This window comes from Myotis daubentonii, chromosome 2 (genome assembly GCF_963259705.1).
Source record: "Myotis daubentonii chromosome 2, mMyoDau2.1, whole genome shotgun sequence".
Classification (NCBI taxonomy): Eukaryota; Metazoa; Chordata; class Mammalia; order Chiroptera; family Vespertilionidae; genus Myotis; species Myotis daubentonii.
In genome coordinates, this window is record NC_081841.1 from 181,450,334 (window position 1) to 181,473,277 (window position 22,944).

Sequence of the window (22,944 nt, forward strand, 5' to 3'; positions counted from 1 at the left end):
CTAAGAACTGTTCTAAATATTTTCAAGTTAGCTCATCCAATCCTCCAATTTACCCTATTCAGGAAACATTATCACTATTTGAATTTTGCAAATGAAAACAACAGGTAACAGCTGCCCAAGATCACACAACTAAAAAGTGGCTGAGCCAGGTTTAGACACAAGAACTCATGCAGAAGAGCATTTGTGGCTACTATAACATAATTCTGCCTCTATGTTACACCTGCCATCTGTTAAAGTGAGGAAAACAAGCCTTTTCTCATTTAAAGTCAGCTATTTCTGCCACAAAACTGCCATTTTTGGAAGTGTTTGCTTCGATCTGCTAATTCACAGATGGTACCTTTACAAATAAGAAAACTTGATAAAACGCTTTTCATATTTACCTGAACCACACCCATACAGGAATCCAAAAATATCGATCCTTTTGGCTCTTTGGAGATCTTTTCATCTTTGTAAAAATTCAAATTGTAGGATCCATCACCAAGTTGAATCAGGTGGAAAAACCGTCTTTTAAATGACTGAAAGAAAAATACATACACAGCTATTGTTTCAAAATGAAAAGAACCACAATCTCTCGCAATTACTCACAATTCGACACATAGATTAAAACCAGTTCAATTCTCCCAAAATCAAATCTCATTCCGGCCAATGCCCCCAGGTAACTGGGTGAGTGAAGACTCTCCTTCACATCTAGTAATTTCACCTGTAGATGTTAGGAGGTGGTTCACCTCACATCTACAGGTCATTTTTCTCACCCACAGAATTTGAGATTTTTATATAACTATCCAAAAGCAGTGCAGTGAGTTCCGAATTGGGATGCAGCCCAGAGGGGTGGAAACTTTCTCAAATCCCCAGGGTTTCTGCTCACACAGCACAGAAACCATTCTCTGCCTCGTGCCTCTGAGCGATTTCCCAGCCTCAGGACTGAGACAGTCGGCATTTCCCCCGATTTGATATCTCCCTGTCTATCCTACGCCCACCCCGTTTCCAGTGCTTCTTTTCTCCTTATTATTATCCGGGTCTTTCTCTGGCCCTATTTCTGTCCTGGGTAGTTTTTTACTCTGGTTTTACTGTCCTCTTTGCAACCTTCTCCCAATGTAACCATTTTGCCTTTAGTCCTCAATTTCCACTTCACTTGACTTTGTCACAGTAGATCTCTGAAAAAGTGCTTAGGTTTAGCTTCTCAGTGACGTTCTTTGAGGTATCAAGTATCATTTTTGTAGTCAATACAGAGAAAAAAGCTTTTGTTAGCCCATCGCACCTTCATACCAGGTCAATGATCTCTTCACACTGGTGGTGAGAGGGTGACGGGTAAGTGGGTGGAGGGGGCTGTACGAATGGGGGTCAATCTTACTAACCAAAGGGAGGCATCTTACTAACCAGACAACGTCACTTTTGTCAGAAAGAACAGCAAGCTCATTCATCTTGGGCATTATTCCTAAGACCTACAGCAAAAAACGTTTAATCAGAGGGGACAACAAGGCGATGGGCCTCCTTACCCTCATGGTCACGCTTATTGCACTGTTCATGTTGCCTTTGTACAGCCACCCGTGCTTGGTGATTCCGCCCTTCTGAGAGCCGAGGGAGGCAGCATCCTGGGAGCGAAGGAAAACACTGTGATCAATCTCTGTTATTTGCTGTGAGTCTGGTTAGTGTAACAATCATTCATTTGGTTGCCCCCTGCCCCTTTACTGGAGTAACCATCTGACACTAACACCTACAAGGCACTCTAGAGTCCACTTAACAGGGAAAGAGAGGGGCAAGCCTACATTTCTGAAAACCCTAGCCCATGAAAAGGCAAAGCTAGTTCCACTACAAATTTTTATTTTTAAGTGTTTAATGAGCCACAGAAAGTACATACCATACTTGACCACTCAAGTTCTAAAGTCTTGACTGGTTTCATGAAAAATATTTTCAAATGACACTCCCCTATGACTGAAGGACAAAAGCAAATTTCTGGAAAACTTCCCAGAGGCTTAGTTCAGGGGAAGGTGAATAAAGAAAGGAAGGAAGGAAGGAAATGTGAGGCAATAAAGAAAGGACAGGTAACACGGTGGGGCAACCAGAAAAATAAGGAAAGAGGGAAGAATACAACAGGGATAGAAGAAAGAAGGAGTTAGAAAAGGGAAAGGAAACAGCTAGAAAAGTAAAGAAACAAGTTCTGACCCCAAGCTCTGAGATCCGGGTTTAAGGGGATGGCTGCTAAACATATAGGCATATATTTGTACACATAATAAACAGACCGATGAAATATATACACACAAATACACAATCCAGCAAGTCTTCCACCACACCCTCGCACACTCTTGAAGAGTGCTCCCTTATGGCTTCTTTCCCCTTTAAGGCTGTGCTCAGTGTACCCTTCAGTAGGTCCTCTGGGAAGAGAAGGCCACACAGGGTCAGCCTGCCCAGCTCACACCTCCTAAAACTAGTCTCTAATTACGATCCTCATTTCTGTACAAGCAGACGACTGCATAAAGGCCCATTTTATGCCATGTGTTAGACCAGCTCAATATTAATATTGGTGGTTTTACTGTTGTTATTATTAGCAATAATAGAAATAACTTATCTGTCTAGGATTTTACAGTTTGTTTTGTGTGTCCTTGCATGCATCATTTTACTTGGTCCTCCTCTTACTATTAATCAGCACCACATTCTTAATATCTTGCTTTTCACTTTGAATGACTACCTCCTCTTTTCAGAATTATTTTTTAAAAAGTGGTTTCTAAAATAATTTGCTACCAAGGACATTGTTAAAGTTCATGAGGGGCTGGTGTTATTGGCTTAGCTGACAATTTAAAAAGAAAAGAAAAACTAAACTCACGATGAGGTACCCTTAAGTGAGTAGGGGAGAAAGAGAAATACAGAGATGGGCAGCACCACCTTTTAGTAGGCTTCCCTTGCTCAGTGGACATAGTCCCCTTCATGCCCTGCTGTCTTTGTACACTTCCCTAGCCATTATCATTTCTCCAACAATAGGGGAAGTGGTTGTTAACATCAGAGCTTCTGGGCACTACATACTTCACTCAATGCAATCACTGAAAAACAGCAACTTAAAATGTACTGGCTACCAGATTATTTTAAGACATCCTGTTGAAAAACAACATAGTCCTGGCTGGTTTGGCTCAGTGGATGGAGTGTTGGCCTGTGGACTGAGGGGTCCTGGGTTCGATTCCGGGGGGAGGGGAGGCACGTGCCCAGGTTGCGGGCTCGATCCCCAGTGGGGGGCGTGTGGGAGGAGCCGATCTGTGATTCTCTCTCATCATTGATGTTTCTATCTCTCTCTCCCTTCTTCTCTAAAATCAATAAAAATATATTTTTTTAAAAAAGAAAAGAAAAACAATATAAACTTAAGGTCTAAGTAATCTTGATATCTTTTAACAGTGCAGCCAAATCTTATCCAGGCCTTTGAAAGTAATCTCAGAACAAATAAACAGGGCCAGGAGAACATGCTGCGTATGCTAAGTAGTCAAGTTGAAATAGAAACTTTATTTCAATCAATCAAACAACACATTTAGTAAAATTCTTCCCTGTTTCAAGAAACATTCCAATTGCTGTTTTGGGTAAATGTTGGTAATTTTCTAATTAATCTTCTAAGTCTGTAAAAGAAGTCAATTTTAAAATCTGTGAGTGATCATCCTACCTCGTCTTTGTCAACCTCCTCATCAACTTCATAGACATGAACTGGAAGTTTATCCAACTTGGCCCCTTTGCTTTAAAAAGAAGAAAAGAATATGTTTTATAATTACCTGGTCCCTGGAGAGATGCTGCATTTCTTCTCCCATCAGAGGAACCAGCATTTAACAAACCCCAAATTGGCCCACTCACATAAAGATAAAAACCATCAGTGCCATTGCTTTTCACAGTGGAGTTAGGAGAACCCCGAAAGCTATCCATAGCTTGTTGGGAGCTACATAGGTATTTTAAAATGGGAACGCTATTAATAAATAAAGACTTGGTAGGCATTAACAACAACAACATGACAGTAACAATAGCGGCTAGCATTTATTAAACGATTACGTGTTAGGCACTGTGCTGGGTACTTCACGTGTTTTCTCCTTTAGTCCTTTTGATGCGGGAACTGGTGTTACGACCATTCACTAGTAATAGATGAGGAAACTGAGGCTTACAGAGAGCAGAGTAAGTAGATGACTTAGGCAGAGATAGAAGAGAATCTATGTTCTTAGTCATTGTTACAATCTTCCCTCTCATCCTCATCACAATAACCAGAAACCCTTATTTATGCCAAAAAGTGAAGTCTACCAGCAGTAAAAGTAAAATATCATATAGGAAGTACAACATATCTCACAGTCTATTCTCTTTTAGCCACGAGAAAAGTAGGAACAACACTATCAGTGAAGATAGGTTAATCTGGTCAAATGGGAAGAATTAAAAAATCCCCACAGAGTACAGAGCGAACATAGAGCTAAGAAGCACACCCATCTGGAGAAGATAATGTTGGAGGAGAGTGTTCTCAGCTGAGGTTTTAAAAAAGGCATCTGGAAAGCTGGCTAAACAAGCTTAAGGAGTGGCTGAACCACACAAATAGAAAAAACAAATAGCGAGATCCATCAAGAATAGTATAAACAAATCAAAGGTGCAACAAACACAAAGAAAAACATATCAATAGGATCTCAAGTAAAATTTTCATTGGCGATGGTTACTTTTGAAACACAACCCATCATTATTTGCTTTCAATTTTCATACTGAACTATATTTAAATTTGCCAACTGCATCATTTATGGGTGTACCATTTTATAACAGACATCCTATCCCTGGTTTACTTTAACCACCACTAATCAATCTAAATGTACCTGCTTTTGGTGTCTTTTAGAATGAGTTAATACTTTAAAGGAGGTAAAGAAATTTGTCTGGGGAAATGCTTGTTCTTTGATATACTTTTAACATAAAATTTATTTGGTAGAATTTTTTAATTTTCATTTATTCAATATAAAATAAAACAAAAAAAATTTGTTTCTTAAAATATTCTTTTTAAGATAAAACACATTGTAGCATATTTCAAAACCCTTACATTTTCTTTGTTTTTATTTCTCACTGAAAAAATTTCACCTGTTTGTGTTTTATCAGTGGCACCCTGAAAAGAGCCACTGGAAGTAATTAAAGCATCCATGTGTTTATTACCACCTGCCAATCCCAGAGTACTGGGATCGAGTCCTGTTGTCACATGCCCTGTAAACAACAGCTATCCCATATCATACAAACCACGTAGAAATAGTTTCTCCGGTTACTCTGATTGCTAGAAGGTGCATATCTCCCTAAACATTTTAAGTACAAAGACTTTCCCTATGCGTACAACCCCACCTGTGTGGTCTGCCCATTCACTTACTTTGGAAGCTGTCGAAACTCTCCTGAGTAATCTTCGTATTTATAGTTCACAAGATGCCAGTCAGAGTTATAGGTTTTGATGCACTATTTGGGGTAGGTTAAAAAAATAGAAAGCGTATGAGAAAAATAAAAATTCTTTCCCCTTAATGCTCTCGCGCCTGAAATTCCATCATCAGAGATTCCCGTGAAGCTGAAGAACCACTTAAACACCGCCCTTGGGAGAGGGGTCGCTTTAAGTGTGATCTGAGAGCAGATTTTACAGGAGACACACATCACCTCCTCCTGCTACATTTACATTACAATGTACAGTTTCTGACTTAAAAGCATTTGATTCTTAAGAAGTTGTGTGGCCTCTACTAGAATATGAAAGTGAACAGAGAGTGTGAACCATAAGACAGTTTCATGGTATTTACTGATATTACAACTGCCTTTGTTAGTCAATATTATATAAATCTGCCCTCAGTTTTTTCTTCTATTTATAAGGGACAGAGTGAGGTATTAGGAGGAAGGATTCCATTTCACAGGGGCACCATGACATCTCCGTGTGTACGTGCATGTGTGTACAGAATGCACAACGTATGCAGCGCTCCATTGCCAAGGATTCCATCGGGGACACCAACCTGCAGAGGCCGCATTAGACTACCTCCTAAAAGACAGACTCAACGGGCCAGCATGGTGTCTTTCGTTCATCTACACAGGAGGATCCACTGAGTAGCACATACGGTCTTAAGATTATAAGATCTTCCAGATCTTCAAATACGAACAAGTCCAAATCTATAGGTGAAGTCTTTGATTTAGCTACCATCAGCTTAGCCCAAATAATTTTTCTGTGTGATCAGCTCTTGACTACATGTGTGTAGACTTCAGTATGGCAAAAAAAGTGAATAAGTGAAAACATAGGTAGATAAATGCATGTATGTATTACCGAGTTGATTTGATGCTGGCTATAACTAACATGAACAAAGTCTCTTTTCGGCTTACTTCTCTTCATTGTTTAGTTGTGAACCTTTTTATCTATTTCTTAGCCTACTGCCAGAAGGCCTTTTGAGGCAAACTCTCCTTCACCCCAAAATCATGAAAATAATTGCAGCAACAACAGCAAGTGCTTCCCCTGTGCCAGGCTCTCTATAAGCACTTTACTGGCAAGGTTGTAGAGGGAAGGTAGTGTAAGCTTTGCTATCATTAAGGTAAGATAAATAGGAGAGGTGGGATAAATAGCAGAGAAGGGTTAAGAAGAGGGTTAGGTGTGCGAGCTAAGCAACTTTTCAATTTCTCTTCTCTGTACTTACAAATGTTTTTAAATACTATTTCATTCTTGTAAATGCTTTCAAAAATTTTTCAAAGCATTTTCACCTTTAGAACATCAGATATCCACACTTAAAATTACATTCCCAAACCAGTATGATTTCAGAATTATCCGTAGATTTGGATTTTCCCACTACCGCCCGCAGGTCCATTATCACTAAGTCAAGTCTGACTGTGTATTATACAGTCTCATGCACAAGCCCCTATTCTCTTTGTTCTGGAAGCCAGATGGGGGACAGCAGCAGCACTCAGGGCCATGGTGGTTTTGCATAGAGCAGGGCCACTGAAGTTGTGCCACCAAAGTCTCTTGCAGGTCATTACAACCATTCTGAAGTATAAAATGCACCTGCCCAATTAAAACATACACAAGCACAGACAGACATGATCGTGTGCACTTATGAACGGAATACCTGAGTGCCCAAATTTTTGATATCTTAGATAAAACTAGTAAGAAACGTAATTATAATATTTAAATATGTTAAATTATAAGGAATTGCAAAAAGCATCCTTAGCCAGGTTAAGCAGCCAGAGGTTCATTCATTTAATAAGCCATTGTTGACTGCCCACACAGCAGGCAGCTACTAAATTCCAAGGTAGAAACAGAATAAGGCAAGCAACACCCATCCCTCTGGGATGTGGAAAGTCTAGGAGACAATGGGTTCAATCAGAAATCAGTATCCACAGACCCATATCTCTAAAAGCACAGAGATCTGATTTCATGACTGACCTTTCAAACTTGTGAAATGCAATAATATTTTGAACTTCGACTGCAGGTTTTTTGAAGTTGTTTTTTAAAAAGCCATTAGGTCATTCTCCTCGGGACGAGAGGATGGAGAGGAAGTGCTGTTCCACTCCACCCAAGGGAAGGCTCTCCAGAGGGCTTAGTTATGTTGGCTCCCGCAGCAGAGGATGGAGCCGCTATTGCTCAACCTGCAGCGATTAAAGAACTTAATGGAGAGCTGCCCTTCAAAAACCGTATTTTTTAAGCAATTGGGAAAACTGAATTAGTAATTAATAATTTTGCTGCAGGCTTTAAAACAGGAGACAACAAACTTTTCCTGAAAATAGCCAGACGGCAAACATTTCCAGCTTTGAGGGACATACTGTCTCTGTTGCAACCACTTACCTCTGAGCTGTGATATAAAAGCAGCCAAAGGCAATAGGTAAACAAATGGGTGTGGCTGTGCTGCGACAAAACTTTATTTATAAAAACCGGCTGCAGGCCAGAGTTTGCCTGTAGGTCACAATTTGCCTACATCCTGTTTTAAAATAAACATTTAAGATCATATAAACATACCTGGCTGTATTTGTCTAGAATTAATTTTACTAATATAATAGCAAAGGAGGCAAGATAAAAAGTTACCTTTTCAGAAGAATGAGAGAACACACTGTAAAAATTTCAAATACTTACTGAATTTTTTAAAAAATCTCCATGGAAATTAAATTGTGTTATTTTCATTGGTCTTCACTTATAAAAGCATAATTTCATTATAGTGGGCAAATTTAGCAATAGACGTATTTATCATCTAGAAAATGAGGATAGAAACGGCCCCTGCTTCTTTCTGGATCAGGGCCAGTGGCCACGCCCAGGAGCCCTTCTGCTCTCCCAGAAAAGCAGCGGCCCACTCAGAGAGCCCCTAACCCCCCAGGTACTTCAATGAAGGAGCACTTCAAGAAAGAACATTAAAACACCTAATTAGTTCATCCTACCTAAAAGCACCTGGAGGAAGAAACTAACACCCCAAGGTGTGTGTGTTGGGGGGGGAGAGGGAGAGATGGGGGGAACCAGCAATCTAAATGCAATAACTTTTCTTTCCTCATGATGATCATTACTTGTATGTTAAAACAAAATAGTGACCACACATTGATCAGGGATCGGCAGGCTCAGCTCATTTTCACCTGCCACTTTATAAATATTGAAATTGAACTGGTCTTGAAGGTAAGTTCCAAGTATAAATATGTAATAGTGTAAATGATTACATAAATGTGTGTGCTGAGTCTCCATTAAATATCCATGATGAAGCCTCTGACATTACTCCCAGTGGCTTTATTTCATAAGCTCACGCAGAATTTTCATGTTCTGTTGTCAGAAATGACCCCCTTTGGCATTTCTAAGTTTTGGATTCTGAAAACCACATGTCATCCTCTGATTTTAACGTCCATTATAAAAAAATATATAATTACTTCCCTGACACTGTCCTGAAAACATCATTAAAATGTAAAGAAAAGGGGGTGGGGGAGGCCAGCCTTAGGAAAAAAGGACTAAAATAACGTACATGAATGCAGAAGAAACACATTACCTCTGTGACAAACAAGCTCTGCGCTTCCTCCTGTGCATGAGCAGGAACCGTGGAGCATCTGTAGCGGCCCTGGCGTCTCAGGATGGCAGTCTGCGAAGGAAAGCACCAGGCAAGGGCTGAGTGAGGTGAAGAGGGGAGGGCAGCCTCCAGGTCGCAGGGCCTGGCATGGACAGTCACTTCAGTCTCTACCACCTCCTCCTCAGGTCACACAACAGAGCCCACTTGACACCCTACCATTCAAAAGTCATGCAGGGCCACGACCCCTGCTTCTTTCTGGCCGCTCCCGGGAGCCCTTCTGCTCCCCCCGAGTAAGGCAGAGGCCCATGCAGAGAGTCCCTAACCCCCCAGGTACTTGATCTAGTCTCATTACACTGCTTTTCACTTGCCCCAATTATCTTTCTGTATTGTAGTTAAATAGATATGACATAAAATTTACAATTTTAACCATTTTCAATTGTACAGTCCCGTGTCATTGTACATGTACACTGCTGTGCAACCATCGCCACTATCCATCTCTGAACTGCCCTTTATGTCTGTGTTCACTACCACATCTCCAGTGCCCAAGAACCAGAGAGGTTGAAGGCCCTTAATCAATATTTGCCAACGGAATCTATGAATTGTGAATTCTACCCCCCCTCCTATGAGCCTTAGAACTATTCTTGTTTCATGAGGCTTAAATGCTTGTTTTAAATAACAAAATGCCTCAAGACTTTAGGCAGATGCACGTCTATTCCAATTAACATTGTTTGGGCAGAACAGTAATGTCAATACAGGAAACAGGACCTCAGACTTCAGAAAGATTTCCTCTCCCACGGACTACAATCCTTGGAACTATTAACTGATTATAAAACAGCATACATGAAACATTTTGCTAACGGAATCTACCCTGTTGGCTCTTCCTGGCTAATTACTAAGCTGGGGTCTCCCAGCACCTGTCCCGGCTGTTTCTCTTCTTCCTTTGATAAGCAGCTTTGGGTCAAATCTGTGATCTCCTCCCAACCTGTAGAGGTGGAGAACCGCAGGGCACATATTTTATGTGTAACTTAATTTTATTTCCTGCCCACATTTTCTCTGTGTTGTGTTTGATTCACCTATATATATATTCTCTTATTGCACTGTGTCCATCTTTGAAATTAATCTTACCTCCTGTTTTTTAGAATAAGGATCCCTTAATTCTACAGGAAGGGAAGGAAGGAACTCTATTCTCCACCAAAGTCCTTCACAGGTGGATTATTAATTCATTCAACCTCCAAGAGGGCTTGTACGACCCTGGGTGTCTTGGTTTCTTTGCGAATATCTCAAACAAAGGATGATTCTCATTACTCACCTGTTCACATGAAATGCCATAGAGATATGTGACTAAGCTTTGCAGAGGCACAATCTACTCAAAAAGCTTCAACATAACACATAAATTATAAGAGACTGTCAAAACTAATATTAGTAAAAGGGAATTGCCTAAGAAATTGTGTATGCTCCTTTTTTTCAGATTCTATTTATTTTTTATTTTTTCCTTTCTCTCTTATTTTTTTAAAATCTTTATTGTTGAAAGTATTACATATGTCCTCTTTTTCCTCCATTGACCTCTTGTGTTTGTGTAAACTTCTTAATATTCTTACTTATTGTATCCTTATCTTGATTATTTGGGTCTATCAAGATTTTATAAACTAATGATTATACTTTTGAAAATGTTCAGGAAATGGCTCAGGCTAAGAAACAGGACTATTAGGGTCATTTCCAGCCCATTTCCCATCACAAGACTAAGAAGAAAGAAAATGTATTACAAAATTTTCCCAGTGAATTGCCAACTCAAGAAACTTTAATTATGTAATACTTTTCTAAGCACCCCTTTAAGAGAAAAATAATAGCAAATGAGTCTTTTTGATTCTCATGGACCAAAGTACCATTATGCTCTCAACTTAAAAGAAAGCAAAAATCATTAGAGACTTGTCTTTTACCAAATAATTAAAGCAATCATTCACGTGTTTATTGCCACCCACCAATACCAGAATGCTAGATTTGACTCCATTACTGATGAAGTCCTAACTATGATCCTCATAGTTCTTTTTGTATGTCTGTTTTAGATCCTCTTTTTTAGATGCCTACTATCCTTCCCTATATGTTCATGCTGTTCCTCACACCAAAAGGTGGAAACTATTTCCTCTTCCCTTGAATCTGGGCTGTTTAACACGGGTAAAATGAGGTAGAAGGGACCTTGCGCCAGTTCCAAGCCTAGCCTTTAGGAGAACTGGCAGCTTCTGATTCTTCCTTCTTGAAAGACAACGAGCATATTAAAAGATCCACCACCTGATATCACCATTCTGTGAACAAGTTCAAGCTAGTCATATGGAGAGGCTGTATATAGAAAGATGCCCCACCAGCCTCCAGCTGGTTCCAGCTATCCTGGTCAAGTGAAAAAGTCATCTTGGACATCCCAGCCCCCATAGACTCTAAATAAAGCAGAACTACCCAGCTTAGCCTTAACCAGATTTCAGAATTATGAGAAACAATAAATTATTGTCTTACTAGACTTTGGGGTAATTCAGCAATAGATAACTGTAATAAGACTGTAAGAGGCTAGGAACATCTCCTGATTAAAGTATTGGAGAATACTGCCATTTTCATGGAAATATCTTTCAAATGCGAATCACACTATAGGTTAGGACAGAAGCATGGAGGGGATACACTGCAATCTGGTTTCCATACTTACCCTCTATTCAATCAGTGTCCTAAGCGCGGGCAAGTAAGAGAAAAATGTCTGCTAGACCTAGAGAATAGACTGTAGTGGCTTCTCTTCCCAGAGAACAGTCTACTGATCACGTAAGGCTCAGTATAAATATCACTCCATCCATCCATCCATCCATCCATCCATCCATCCATCCATCCATCCATCCGTCGGTCTGTCCATCCATCCCTCTTTCCCTTCCTTCTCTCCCCCCTTCCTCCCTCTACTGGGTCCCTACTTTTTACCAACAGACAATGAACTAGCATTGGAGACACCACATTAGATAAAATGTAGTTCTTACAGAGTTTACAGTCTGATGGCAGAGGAAATAAATTATTAGAGTGTGATAAGTACTGCAGGAGGGTATGAGAAAAAAGAGCACAGATACACCGGCTGGTAAGAGAGGAAAGAGTAGGGGAGTCTAAATTTGACATGGAGGAGAAGAGGACATCAAGAAAATGTGTACTGCCTGGCCAGTATGGCTCAATGGTTGAGCATCAGCCCATGAACCAGGAGGTTGCGGTTCAATTCTGGGTCAAGAAACATGCCTGGGTTGCTGGCTCAACCTCCAGTAGGGGACATGCAGGTGGACGCCGATGTATGCTTCTCATTGATGTTTCTATCTCTCAATCCCTCTTCCTTCCTCTCTCTAAAATCAATAAAATACATTTTTTAAAAGATGTGTCCTGAGGCAAAGATGCTTAAGCTAAATCGTATTTGTACTGCATACACTTGAAACTTGGAGAGAAGCTTACCCTTGGAAAGTTAAAAGGACAAAATCAAGACATAATAAATGTGGTTAGCTCTTTGCACACACACAAAAGAAACAAACCCATTAAATCCTAGAACTGAAAAATCATTCTATGTCAAAGGAAAAACTTCCTAGAACTCTAAATTTGAATTAAACAACACTAAAACTCCACCAACCCACAGGCTAGTCAGTGGTTTTAATTCATCTGGGGAAAGAATGAGCCAACAGAAAGAAACGGGCTTTGAACCAGAGCACTTTTCTCAGTATCTTTAAAAGAAAAGGCTGGGATCCATCAGGCAGGGACCCACGGGGGGGCTACAGGACTTGGCACCAACGAGAAGTCACCATGTAATACCACCAGTTGCCAAGGTCTCCCACTCATTGCCTTGGCTCTAAGTCCAGCCTCAACAACCCACTTGTTTATAATGTGATCCCCATTTAGACTTCACTAGTTAGAGAGAACGCACAGCCAATGAATACATCCTGATTTGCTTATTAATTCCAGTTCTGAATGCACAGTTTTAGATATTCTCTTGCGGGCTTGGCTACTACAAGTGAATTCATCCAAGCCCAAATAATTCTGGTTATATTGTCCAAACCCAGTCTTTGGACTTACAAAGTAAAAAACTGACCCTAGACCCGTGATTGGCAAACTGCGGCTCTCGAGCCACATGAGGCTCTTTGGCCCCTTGAGTGTGGCTCTTCCTAAGCCTTAGGAGTACCCTAATTAAGTTAATAACAATGTACCTTCCTATATAGTTTAAGTTTAAAGAATTTGGCTCTCAAAAGAAATTTCAATCGTTGTACTGTTGATATTTGGCTCTGTTGACTAATGAGTTTGCCGACCACTGTTAGACCATGATGGCTTGTCTGATAGCTCATCATCTCTGGTTCCATTATACAAAAGTCTCTTGCAGGCACATCTTCTTTTGCCCTACCAGACTGTGGCTTCCTCCGAGGGCAGGAGATGCATCTTTCTATTTGTATCTCTGTGCCAAGTACTTAATAAATAAATGAATAAAATAGACAATGGAGAAAGAAATAGAAACTTACCAATAATTATCCATTACTTGCATATGTTTTTTTATATTACTATAAAAGTTCTCTGATCTATTATAAAAATTGACAAGGGAAGTCTACAGCATAAGTGAATTCTCTGTTTTAATTTCTCCATACATTTTTATGTATTAAAAGTTACATTCGGGTAATAGTCAACTGTATGCCAAATCAATTCACGTTAAATTTCTGTAGTTTTATTTATCTGGTTTATAACAGAATTCAAATCAAGACCAAGATATACTCCATGAACATTAAAGCCCTTCTTTAAAAATTAGCTTAATTTTCTTTTACATGGTTATGGTATTCTTTTTTTTTTTTTTTTTTTTTTTACTTTTCTATCAGTTAAAATCATATTCCTTCTAAAAGATGGGTCTGTGTCCACTTTATATAAATCAGTATCAAGGTTGAACATTCATAGACTATCAGTTTTATTTTTATATTTGGAAAGATACGATTTCCATTCTACTAAGAAAGCTTAGTAGCTTCTGACCAAGTAACTTTCTACATTTGCAAGTGGGAAGGGAAAAACATTTCACATTATGAAGTGTGATAAGACCTGAAAATTAAATCTAAACATAGACAACCATTGGGATATAAATCTCACAGTACAAAACAATTTAAAATTAAAGGCCCTCTTCTAACTACTATAATAATTTAAAAAATCATCTATATTTGGTCAGTACTATTACTTAGGTTAAACACTGGTGGTCTTTGACACAGAATCCTTAATTACCGTGGCCAAGTATGGGCAGGAGTCTTATGAGGAATTCCACAAAATTTTGGAGTAATTGAAAAGGATAACTGAACTGCTAAAGAAGAGAAAGCAAGGGGTGAAGTCCTCCCCCAAAGGCCTTATATAATGATGCACAAACACCTGAGAGCCCCAAGTAAATCCGTATAAGACTTTTCTTCTCCAATGGAATGAGATGAAGAAGTACAAAGTTGTCCCCGCATCCCCGCCCCCCCTCACCCCACCGGAATATGAAGAGTAAAATTTAATAGTGATCTGAAAATCTAATTTGGAATAACAAATTTCAAATAGATGCTTTTTTATTTTAAAAACTCTTATTTTCTCTTGGTTCAAGTGACTGCCTCCAAAAACTGAGATAATCTGATTGTCTATGAGCCACATCTGGATGCTTACCCCAGGGAGGCAGAGCCATGGGCCATCTAAAGGGAATGTGCAGAGGTATCAGGTCTCCACACCTGGGCCTTCCTGGCATTTCCCACCCCTCTTCTTCGTCACCCATTTCTCTTCCCTCATGGCCTGCTGCAACCCTGTTTCTTCAGCTTCAACTTGGAATCCCTCTCTACTATCAGAATTCCTGACCCCATCTGGTCAAGGCTCTGTCTTCCTTCTGTCAGTGCTAGACAACACACTACCTTGACCCCTCTGAGGCTGGGATACGAAGAAGCTTGTGTTTCAAACCACGAGCACCATGAAGCACATAATTTAATTAAGCTTCCTATGGAAGAATTTGAGAAGTGATATTGGAAAGCGGTTTGGATTGAGAGCCAGGAAACCTGAGTTCTCATCTGAGCTCTGCCTCTAATTAACTGTGTGATCTTGGGGGAAAGTTTTAACTTTCCACATCCATAAAATCAAGAGGTTTTCAGGATTTCCAGGTTTCCTTTGTGGTTTAAAAATTCCACAGTTCTGTGAACATGGAATTCTAAGTCTGTCTCACACGAATGGTTTATGTTAGTGCTATGCATTGCTCAGTGAGCCACCAGAACATAAAAGACATCCAGGATAAAAAAGTAATACTGTAACAGCTCTGATTTATAGTCCCCATTTATTTTGTTTAATAAAAGGAATTGTCAGATTAAAAGGAGGGAAGATTCACCATGAAGACTCAAATAAATAGAGGCATGAGTGTTAACAAAGACATGCTTTCTTTATTTCATCATTTCTTTATTTTTCTAACCCTTGAAACCCATATGGCACTGAATTTTTTTTTTTTATCATTTTACCATAAGCATGAAACTATAACAAAACAGCCTTCTTAACTCCTGATGGGAAGCATGCATATCCACTGGGTATTTAAACTATCTTATTTTATAGGGTTTTGATTAAGAGACTGAAACAATGGCCCTCCCTGCTCCTGGGACCACATGAACAATGAGCTAAAGACAATATTCCAGAGAAGTGGGTGGGCTGCAACCTGAGCCAGCTGTGTGGATCCACCACAGACTGTCTCCCCCGTCTCTCCTGTTCAAAGGAGCACAGGGCTGGGAGTGTCCTGCCTCAGACAGAAAACAAACATCGCGGGGCAGCCAGAAGGAGTGCAGGCTTTGAAACAGGGAGAGATGGCTTCTAGTGTCCTAAACAGAGCAGCTGAGTTAGATGAAGGAAGAGGGTCCTCTTCTAACTGGCCAGTAGCCACATGGCTGCAGAACAGAGTGCAGGGAAATGTCCTAGGTACCTGCTGTCTTACCTCTAAGGTGCAGATGGCCTTTAGTCAGAGAAGAAGGCCCAAGAGCCATTCTGCTGACCTGCTGGACAGAGAAGCCCACAGATCTCAGAGCCTGGTCAACCCCATTCTACCCTTAGGCTCAAACATAGACTATCTTCCCTTAGCAGTCAACCCCTCCTGTTTGTAATTCCATATAAAGCATCGGCACTAGTGTTTATTTTTGTGTTTAATTTATTTAATAGCACTATCCCTTCAAACCGTTGAGAGCTTGATGCAATCATCTGCCAGGAGAAGGGCATCCTTGCAGCGGGGGTAGGAGGGGCCAGAGCTCAGTGCCGTGAGGGAAGAGGCCCCTCAGGCTGTCAGAAATGAGAGCTCAGGTGGGCTAGGTAAGACTGAGAGGTCTTTAGGCGGCTTCCCTCAGGCCTGGCCCATCTCCCTCACTAAAGATTAAGCTCTGAGTTGAATTTTTACTGGGCCAACTGGGCCAAGTGGATAGTGTCCACTTCAATGTTCTAAAGTTACCTCGGATTTTCAACTACTCCCTGTTAGAGAGATGGCTCCCAACGCCTCCTTCCTTTCGTCTCTAGACCTGAGCCAAACCACAGGTGCCTCCCTTGTCTGTGGAGTTGGGTCCCTTTGATGTCTGCAGATACACTCCCAGCTGGGTTTGCCTGTACATTAAACGTTTTGTATCCAGGGCCACATTAAACATGAGTGCGGCTTACTGAGCACAGCAGTAAGGACGCCTTCCCAAATATCTGGCAGATGCGTTGTTTCAGAGCAGATGACTTGCTTTGCAGAGGGCGCAGTCCCACACGCGGCTGGGAACTGCAGTCCACACAGGGTGTGCCCCACGGCTCGCTGCCAGATCACGTCTTGGCAGCTGACCAACATGTTCTATTAAGATCAGACACTTCCAATTTCAGGCAAACAGTTTCCTGAGAATTTTCAGTGTTTAATTCACTAATAATTAAGAACATGGACAAAGCATGGGACAAGGGAAGGGTCTAGAGCTGGAGAAGGAATTCTATTTGGGTTTCTGAGGGATCTAACAACAACAACAAAAAAACAAAAACAACTCCCAAGGAACTGATTAAAGCCATACAAGGGCCGAGCCTTGAATACGTGCAGGGAAACGGACATCTCTCTATCTGTTTCTAACAGCTCCTCTTCACTGGCTCCTGCACGGTCCTGAAGCTTCCATCTTTAACTGCCTTTCTCCATTCACTCAAGTGTCACCCTGTGAGGTCAACGCCTCTCTTTGCTGTACATCCCTATGACAACACCCAGAATGAGGGTGCTCTTGTATGAACCTCAGTGCAGCACCCTCCCTGACTGGAATGCCCGCCTTCCTTCTATCATCCCTCTTATCCATTCTCTGCACAGCTGCCAGTCATCTTTCTAAAACTCTGATATGGTAGCATCACGCCTCAGATTAAAAGCTTTCAATGACTCTCACTGCCACCAGAACAAAGTCCAAACTCCTCAACATGACCTAAGACCTTCCAAGATCAGCCGTACTGACGTTTCCTGACTCTTCTCCTGTCCTTCTCCACCCCTCGGGCACACGGGGTACTTCTGACTCGCCCCTCCAACACGGGGTACTTCTGACTCCCTAATGCACCGACCCCACTGCCCGGCTGCAGAGCTGCTCATACCAACCTCAGGACTCCTGCAGCCACTGCCCTCAATGAGCATGTGTGTCATTCTGCTGAAATTACTCAAAAACCTTCCTGTATCTCCTTTTAGACTTAAGAACCTCCGATTATACTATTCACCTTTGCTTCTCCAACACCCAGCATAACAACATCGGGCACCACATAAATGTCTGCTGAGTGAATGGGCAGATTTTTTCTAATGGAGATTATTCTATTTAGTTGTGCAATCCCTTGAGGTTCCAAATTAGACAGGGTTTCAGCAACTGGTGAGACATCACGGAGCTTCTGCATAATGTCCTGTTTCCTAAAATATCATGTACATTTAAAAATTTCAGTAGACCTTTAGGAGTCATAAAAAATTTATTCTGCTACCTTTTCAAACCCACCAATTATCCTATCTAATAAAAGAGAAACATGGTAATTGGCATACGACCGCTACCCTTCCCATTGGCTAATCAGGGTGATATGCAAATTAACTGCCAGCCAAGATGGCGGCCAGCAGCCAGGCAGCTTGAAACTAACATGAGGCTTGCTTGCTTCAGTGACGGAGGAAACCAACGTTCCCCACCTGCCTTGCTGGCCTCTGAGCCTGCAGTTTGAAACATAGTTACAAATATAGAAGCTAAACAAAACCCCAGAAACCTGCTTTCAGAGAGCTGGGATCTCAGAGCTGGAGTTACACATTGTTTCGATTATAGAACCCAAACAAACCAGATACCTGCTTTCAGCAGCAGAGGCCTCAGAGCTGGAACCAGAGCTAAAGCTGGCCCAGAATAAAAAAGAAAAAAAAAAGAAAAAAAGGAGCAGTTGGGAGCTTCAGTCACCTGCCAGCCTGAAAACAGCCCTCAGCCCCTCACCCAACTGGCCAGGCACCCCAGTGGGGACCCCCACCCTGAAGGGTGTGTGACCAGCTGCAAACAGCCATCATCTCCTCACCCAGGCTGGCCAGGCACCCCAGTGGGGACCCCCACCCTGATCCAGGACACCCTTCAGGGCAAACCAGCCAGCCCCACCCATGCACCAGGCCTCTATCCTATATAGTAAAAGGGTAATATGCCTCCCAGCACTGGGATCAGCAGAGCTGCGAGGCCTCCCAGCACTGGGATCAGCGGAGCCAAGAGGCCTCCTGGCACCGGGATCAGCGTGACAGGGGGCAGCGCCCAAACCCCCTGATCGCCCTGCGGCTCTGTGTGTGACAGGGGGCGGGGCCACAAACTCCCTATTCGCCCTGCTCTGTTCATGACAGGGGAAGGTGCCCCAAACCCCTGATCAGCCCTGCTCTGTGCCTGATAGGGGGGAGCTCCCCAACCCCCTGATTGCCCTGCAGCTCTGTGTGTGACAGGGTGCGGCGCCCCAACCCCCTGATCGGCCCTGCTCTTTGTGTGATAGGGTAGAGCTATAACCTCCCCATTGGCCCTGCCCTGAGTATGAGAGTGGCGGCGCCCCAACCCCCTGATCGGCCCTGCTCTGTGGGTGATAGAGGGTGGCGCCCCAACCCCCTGATCTGCCCTGCTCTGTGTGTGACAGGGGGCGGTGCCCCAACTTCCCTATTGGCCCTACTCTGTGAGTGACCGGGGGGGAGCTCCTCAACCCCCTGATGGGCCCTGCTCTGTGTGTGACAGGGGGGAGCTCCCCAACCCCGATCGACCCTGCTCTGTGCGTGACAGGGGGGAGCTCCCCAACCCCCCTGATCGACCCTGCTCTGTGCATGACGGGGGCAGCGCCCCAACTCCCCAATCAGCCCTGCTCTGAGCCCGACCAGGGGCTGCACCTAGGGATTGGGCCTACCCTCTGCCTCCCGGGAGCAGGCCTAAGCCAGCAGGGCGTTATCTCCCGAGGGGTCCCTGACTGCGAGAGGGCACAGGCCGGGCTGAGGAACCCCTCAATCCCCCCCGTGTGCACAAATTTTTGTGCACCAGGCCTCTAGTACATTATAATTGCCTGTTCAAATGCAGTAAACCATAACCAAATAAGTTCAATGTTCAGAAACCTGAGTGAGCAGACTCATCCTTTCAAAAGAGATTACCTTTTGGCTTATGTTTGGTTTGGTATTACAAAGAAGCTTGTTTTTAATCTCTTCATGAATACCACTGCACAAGTGAGGAGAGTGTGTTTTGGGGGGTGGTATCCAGAAAACCAGGCGTGGCCTTTGGGTCATTCGGGGGACAAATGGCAGGCCCAGCTCCCTAGTAAGGGGCTCAGCCTGTTCCATATGACATGGCTTTGCAATTAAAACTGCTATCCTCAAAAATAAGACTATGTTACCTAGACCAGAGGAAGAAGGCTGCAATAAGAACCCTCGCCCCGCAGCTCCCTCCCAACAGGAGGACATTAGCCCAGTACACAAAGAGCTTTCCCGAATGGTCAGATCTCATTGGATTCTCATCCATTTGTGATGATCCAAATTTTAGGGCAAACATTGTCTCTGAATTACCAATTAAGAAAAGTGACTTTTAGGAGGGTTTATTGCTACTCCAAATACCCAGATTAGTAACCGACAGACCTGGGGCTATCATCTAGGGTCACATAACTAAGTCTTGGGATCTTGCCACTGACCCTATCACCCAGAGCATCTACCATCCCTCTGAGTCATCTGCATTCCACTCGGCAACATAACCTTAAGGGAGGTATGAGCAAGCATAGTTTCTTTGGTTTTCTAGTTGTCTGTGTATGGTGCTGTATGTCTATCTTTAGAATGCAATTCTAGTTGCTAAAGAGACCATACCTTTGTGTGAATGGTTAGCATAGTGAAAACGCTTCATGTTAAACCATGCCCACTATTTACATATTGCAATATGTATACCAATGAACTTTCCTTTCAGAACGCACACTCCCCCATGAGTCCCTCATTCATGTATAAGGTTTCACTGGTGCATCCAACAGCATTTCACTCAAATCCCATGCGTTTACCAGCACACCACCGCACTGGTCTTGTTCAGAGCAGCATTGCCGCTCCTGGGATGCCATCCAAATTCTTATTTTAAACACCACGGAGCAGAGATTATGCTTTGCAGATAAAATGCTAAGCAGATGGGGAAGGCCTGATTCGAGGGCTTCTAACATCAGGGGACCTTGCTGAACTTCATCTGTCCCCTCTGGATTTCATGCACACACTCAAGGTGCTACTGACACCGGCTGCTCAAACCCACGCAGGACACACTTGGCAGTGGCCAGGCTCCGCCACGCAACCCTGGAGGAAAAAGGCAGAGGTGCGGACACAGCAGGACCCTTGCAGGTTGTGGGACCCATGAAGATTTTGTACCTGGTAATATGTTAAATGGCATCTCATAGTTCTGAGGCCAAAGCCTAGATTTTCTTTTTCTTTAAGGACTTTTGTTTTTGCATGCATACATATTGTGTCTCTCCTTCTCTTCTACTCCCCTGATCTGCCACCTTGATCTATGCTCTTACAACCTCAAAGGCAGCTGGTGCCAAGATCCCAAACCATCCATTTTTTCAATACATATTTAGTGCCCACCATGGATAAAACCCTGTTGTAGGAACTCTAGCAAATGCAGAGGTGAATTTTCAAAAAACGATGGTTTATAATAAAAACCAAATAATTATGGTTTGCTACTCTCATAGAGATTTTATTTTCTATTTGGGGAGAAAATAAAGTCTTATAGTTACAAATAAGTTATAATAAAGAACAATATTCAATGACTGCTATAGATACAGTATAAATACATCTCCACCTGCTTAAGCTATCTCTGTCATAAGATTTCATCTTGGTTTAATTCTTCCTCTATCTGTGAGGCATTCACATGAATAAACAATAAACATGTAAGTAAGTATGTTAGAAGCAGATAGGCAATACAGTGAGAAAAATAAAACCAAGCAAGGTAAAGGGGCCCCTGTTTATGCCACGACACTGGTCACATTCTCTTCCTTACTACTAATATTAATTACCTCCTCTCCTAAGTTTTGAGCAACTTGAAAGCAGAAACTGTATCATATATTTATACTGCTAAGCATCTCCCGGCTGAGCCCTCTGCACAAGGAGAATAACCATAAACTATAAGCTAAATCAACACACTCTTCAACTCAGCTGATCAGTGCTATCTGAAAAACACGCTTTTCTTTTTTAAGGCATATTTGGTTATAAAAGAACGATCTGCCCCTGTTTTCTGTAAAAGGCATTAGACTTGAATTAAAATTAAAATGCTCATCTCCTGAAGCTCTGGCCAACATCAATTCAGAAATATTACTTATCCAGGTTTTTCAGGAAGGTACAGTCCTGGGCATGAATATCCCAGAAACCACAATGTTCACAGAAAGTTACATTGTTGGCCACTGAATTCCGACTGATGAAAATTTCTAGGAATTTATTTTTAAAAACCACTTTCCAATCAAAAGCTCAAAACAAAGTATTGAGGTAATTTTTTGGCAGCATATAACAAAAAGTGAGGACAAAACACCGTAGAAAAAGAAAATTCATTTCAAAAAAACAGATGGGAAATGAGATCAGAGACTTCCAGACCCTTTGTCAATAGCGGGCCCTGGCTTCCTTTTCAGGCCGGTGGTTTGTAGATCATTATCAGCCTCATGTAAGTCGAAGAGGAAAAGAAACAGAAGAAAAATTAAAATCAGGATGTTATTTAAAGGGAAATGGATTAACCACACTTTTCTATACAATGCTGAGAACATGAGGATTCTCCTGTATCCAAACATTTTCAAAAGTGAACATTTCTAGGATTGCCAATTATTAATAATCTTTGCTTTATACTCCCATCTTTCCTTTAAAATTCTTTTGCTAAGAGATTTGACGTTGATAATACTCTATGAAGTACCAGTAGAAAGAGCACCATAGAAATCTCTCCTCATTTGACTTTACACACAGCTTTAAGGATGACAACAATTTCACATCCACCTAGCACAGAAATCCTGTAACATGCTCTTAAAAAACACACATAAAACCTGTGCTGAAACGTCCATATAATATAAAATTTACCATCTAAACCATTTTTAAGTATACAGTTCAGTGGCATTATCATTATTGTACAGCCATCACCACTGACCTTCCACAGAACTCTTCATATTGCAGAAGTGAAACTGTGTACCCATTAAACAATAACTCCCCACTCCCTCTCCCCCAACCCCTGGCAATTGCCATTCCACTTTCTATCTCTATGAATCAGAACCTGTATAAGTGGAATCATTCAATATTTGTCCTTTTTTGACTGTCTTATCTCACTTAACATAATGTCCTCAAGGTTTACCCATGTTGTGGTATATGTCAGAATTTCCTTCCTTTTTAAGGCTATATCTTATTCCACTGTGTGCATCTACCACATTTGGTTATCCACTCATGCATCAATGAATATTTGGGCTGTTTCCACCTTTTGGCTATTGTAAATAATGCTGCTATGAACCTAGGTGCATAAAT

The 22,944-nt window shown here is 41.9% G+C and overlaps 1 protein-coding gene across 20 annotated transcripts in view; it reads right to left on the reverse strand.

Annotated features, from left to right (window-relative positions):
- Nucleotides 1-22,944, reverse strand: part of DOCK9 (dedicator of cytokinesis 9) — a 257,697-nt gene that overhangs the window by 106,721 nt on the left and 128,032 nt on the right. For all 20 annotated transcript variants that reach the window (XM_059685010.1, XM_059685008.1, XM_059684999.1 and 17 more), the window contains 5 exons: nucleotides 8,949-9,038; nucleotides 5,345-5,427; nucleotides 3,641-3,710; nucleotides 1,497-1,592; nucleotides 381-515 (listed from right to left, as the gene is read on the reverse strand). In XM_059685010.1, the coding sequence (XP_059540993.1) occupies nucleotides 381-515; nucleotides 1,497-1,592; nucleotides 3,641-3,710; nucleotides 5,345-5,427; nucleotides 8,949-9,038 (474 nt within the window). The remainder of the gene's footprint in view (nucleotides 1-380; nucleotides 516-1,496; nucleotides 1,593-3,640; nucleotides 3,711-5,344; nucleotides 5,428-8,948; nucleotides 9,039-22,944) is intronic.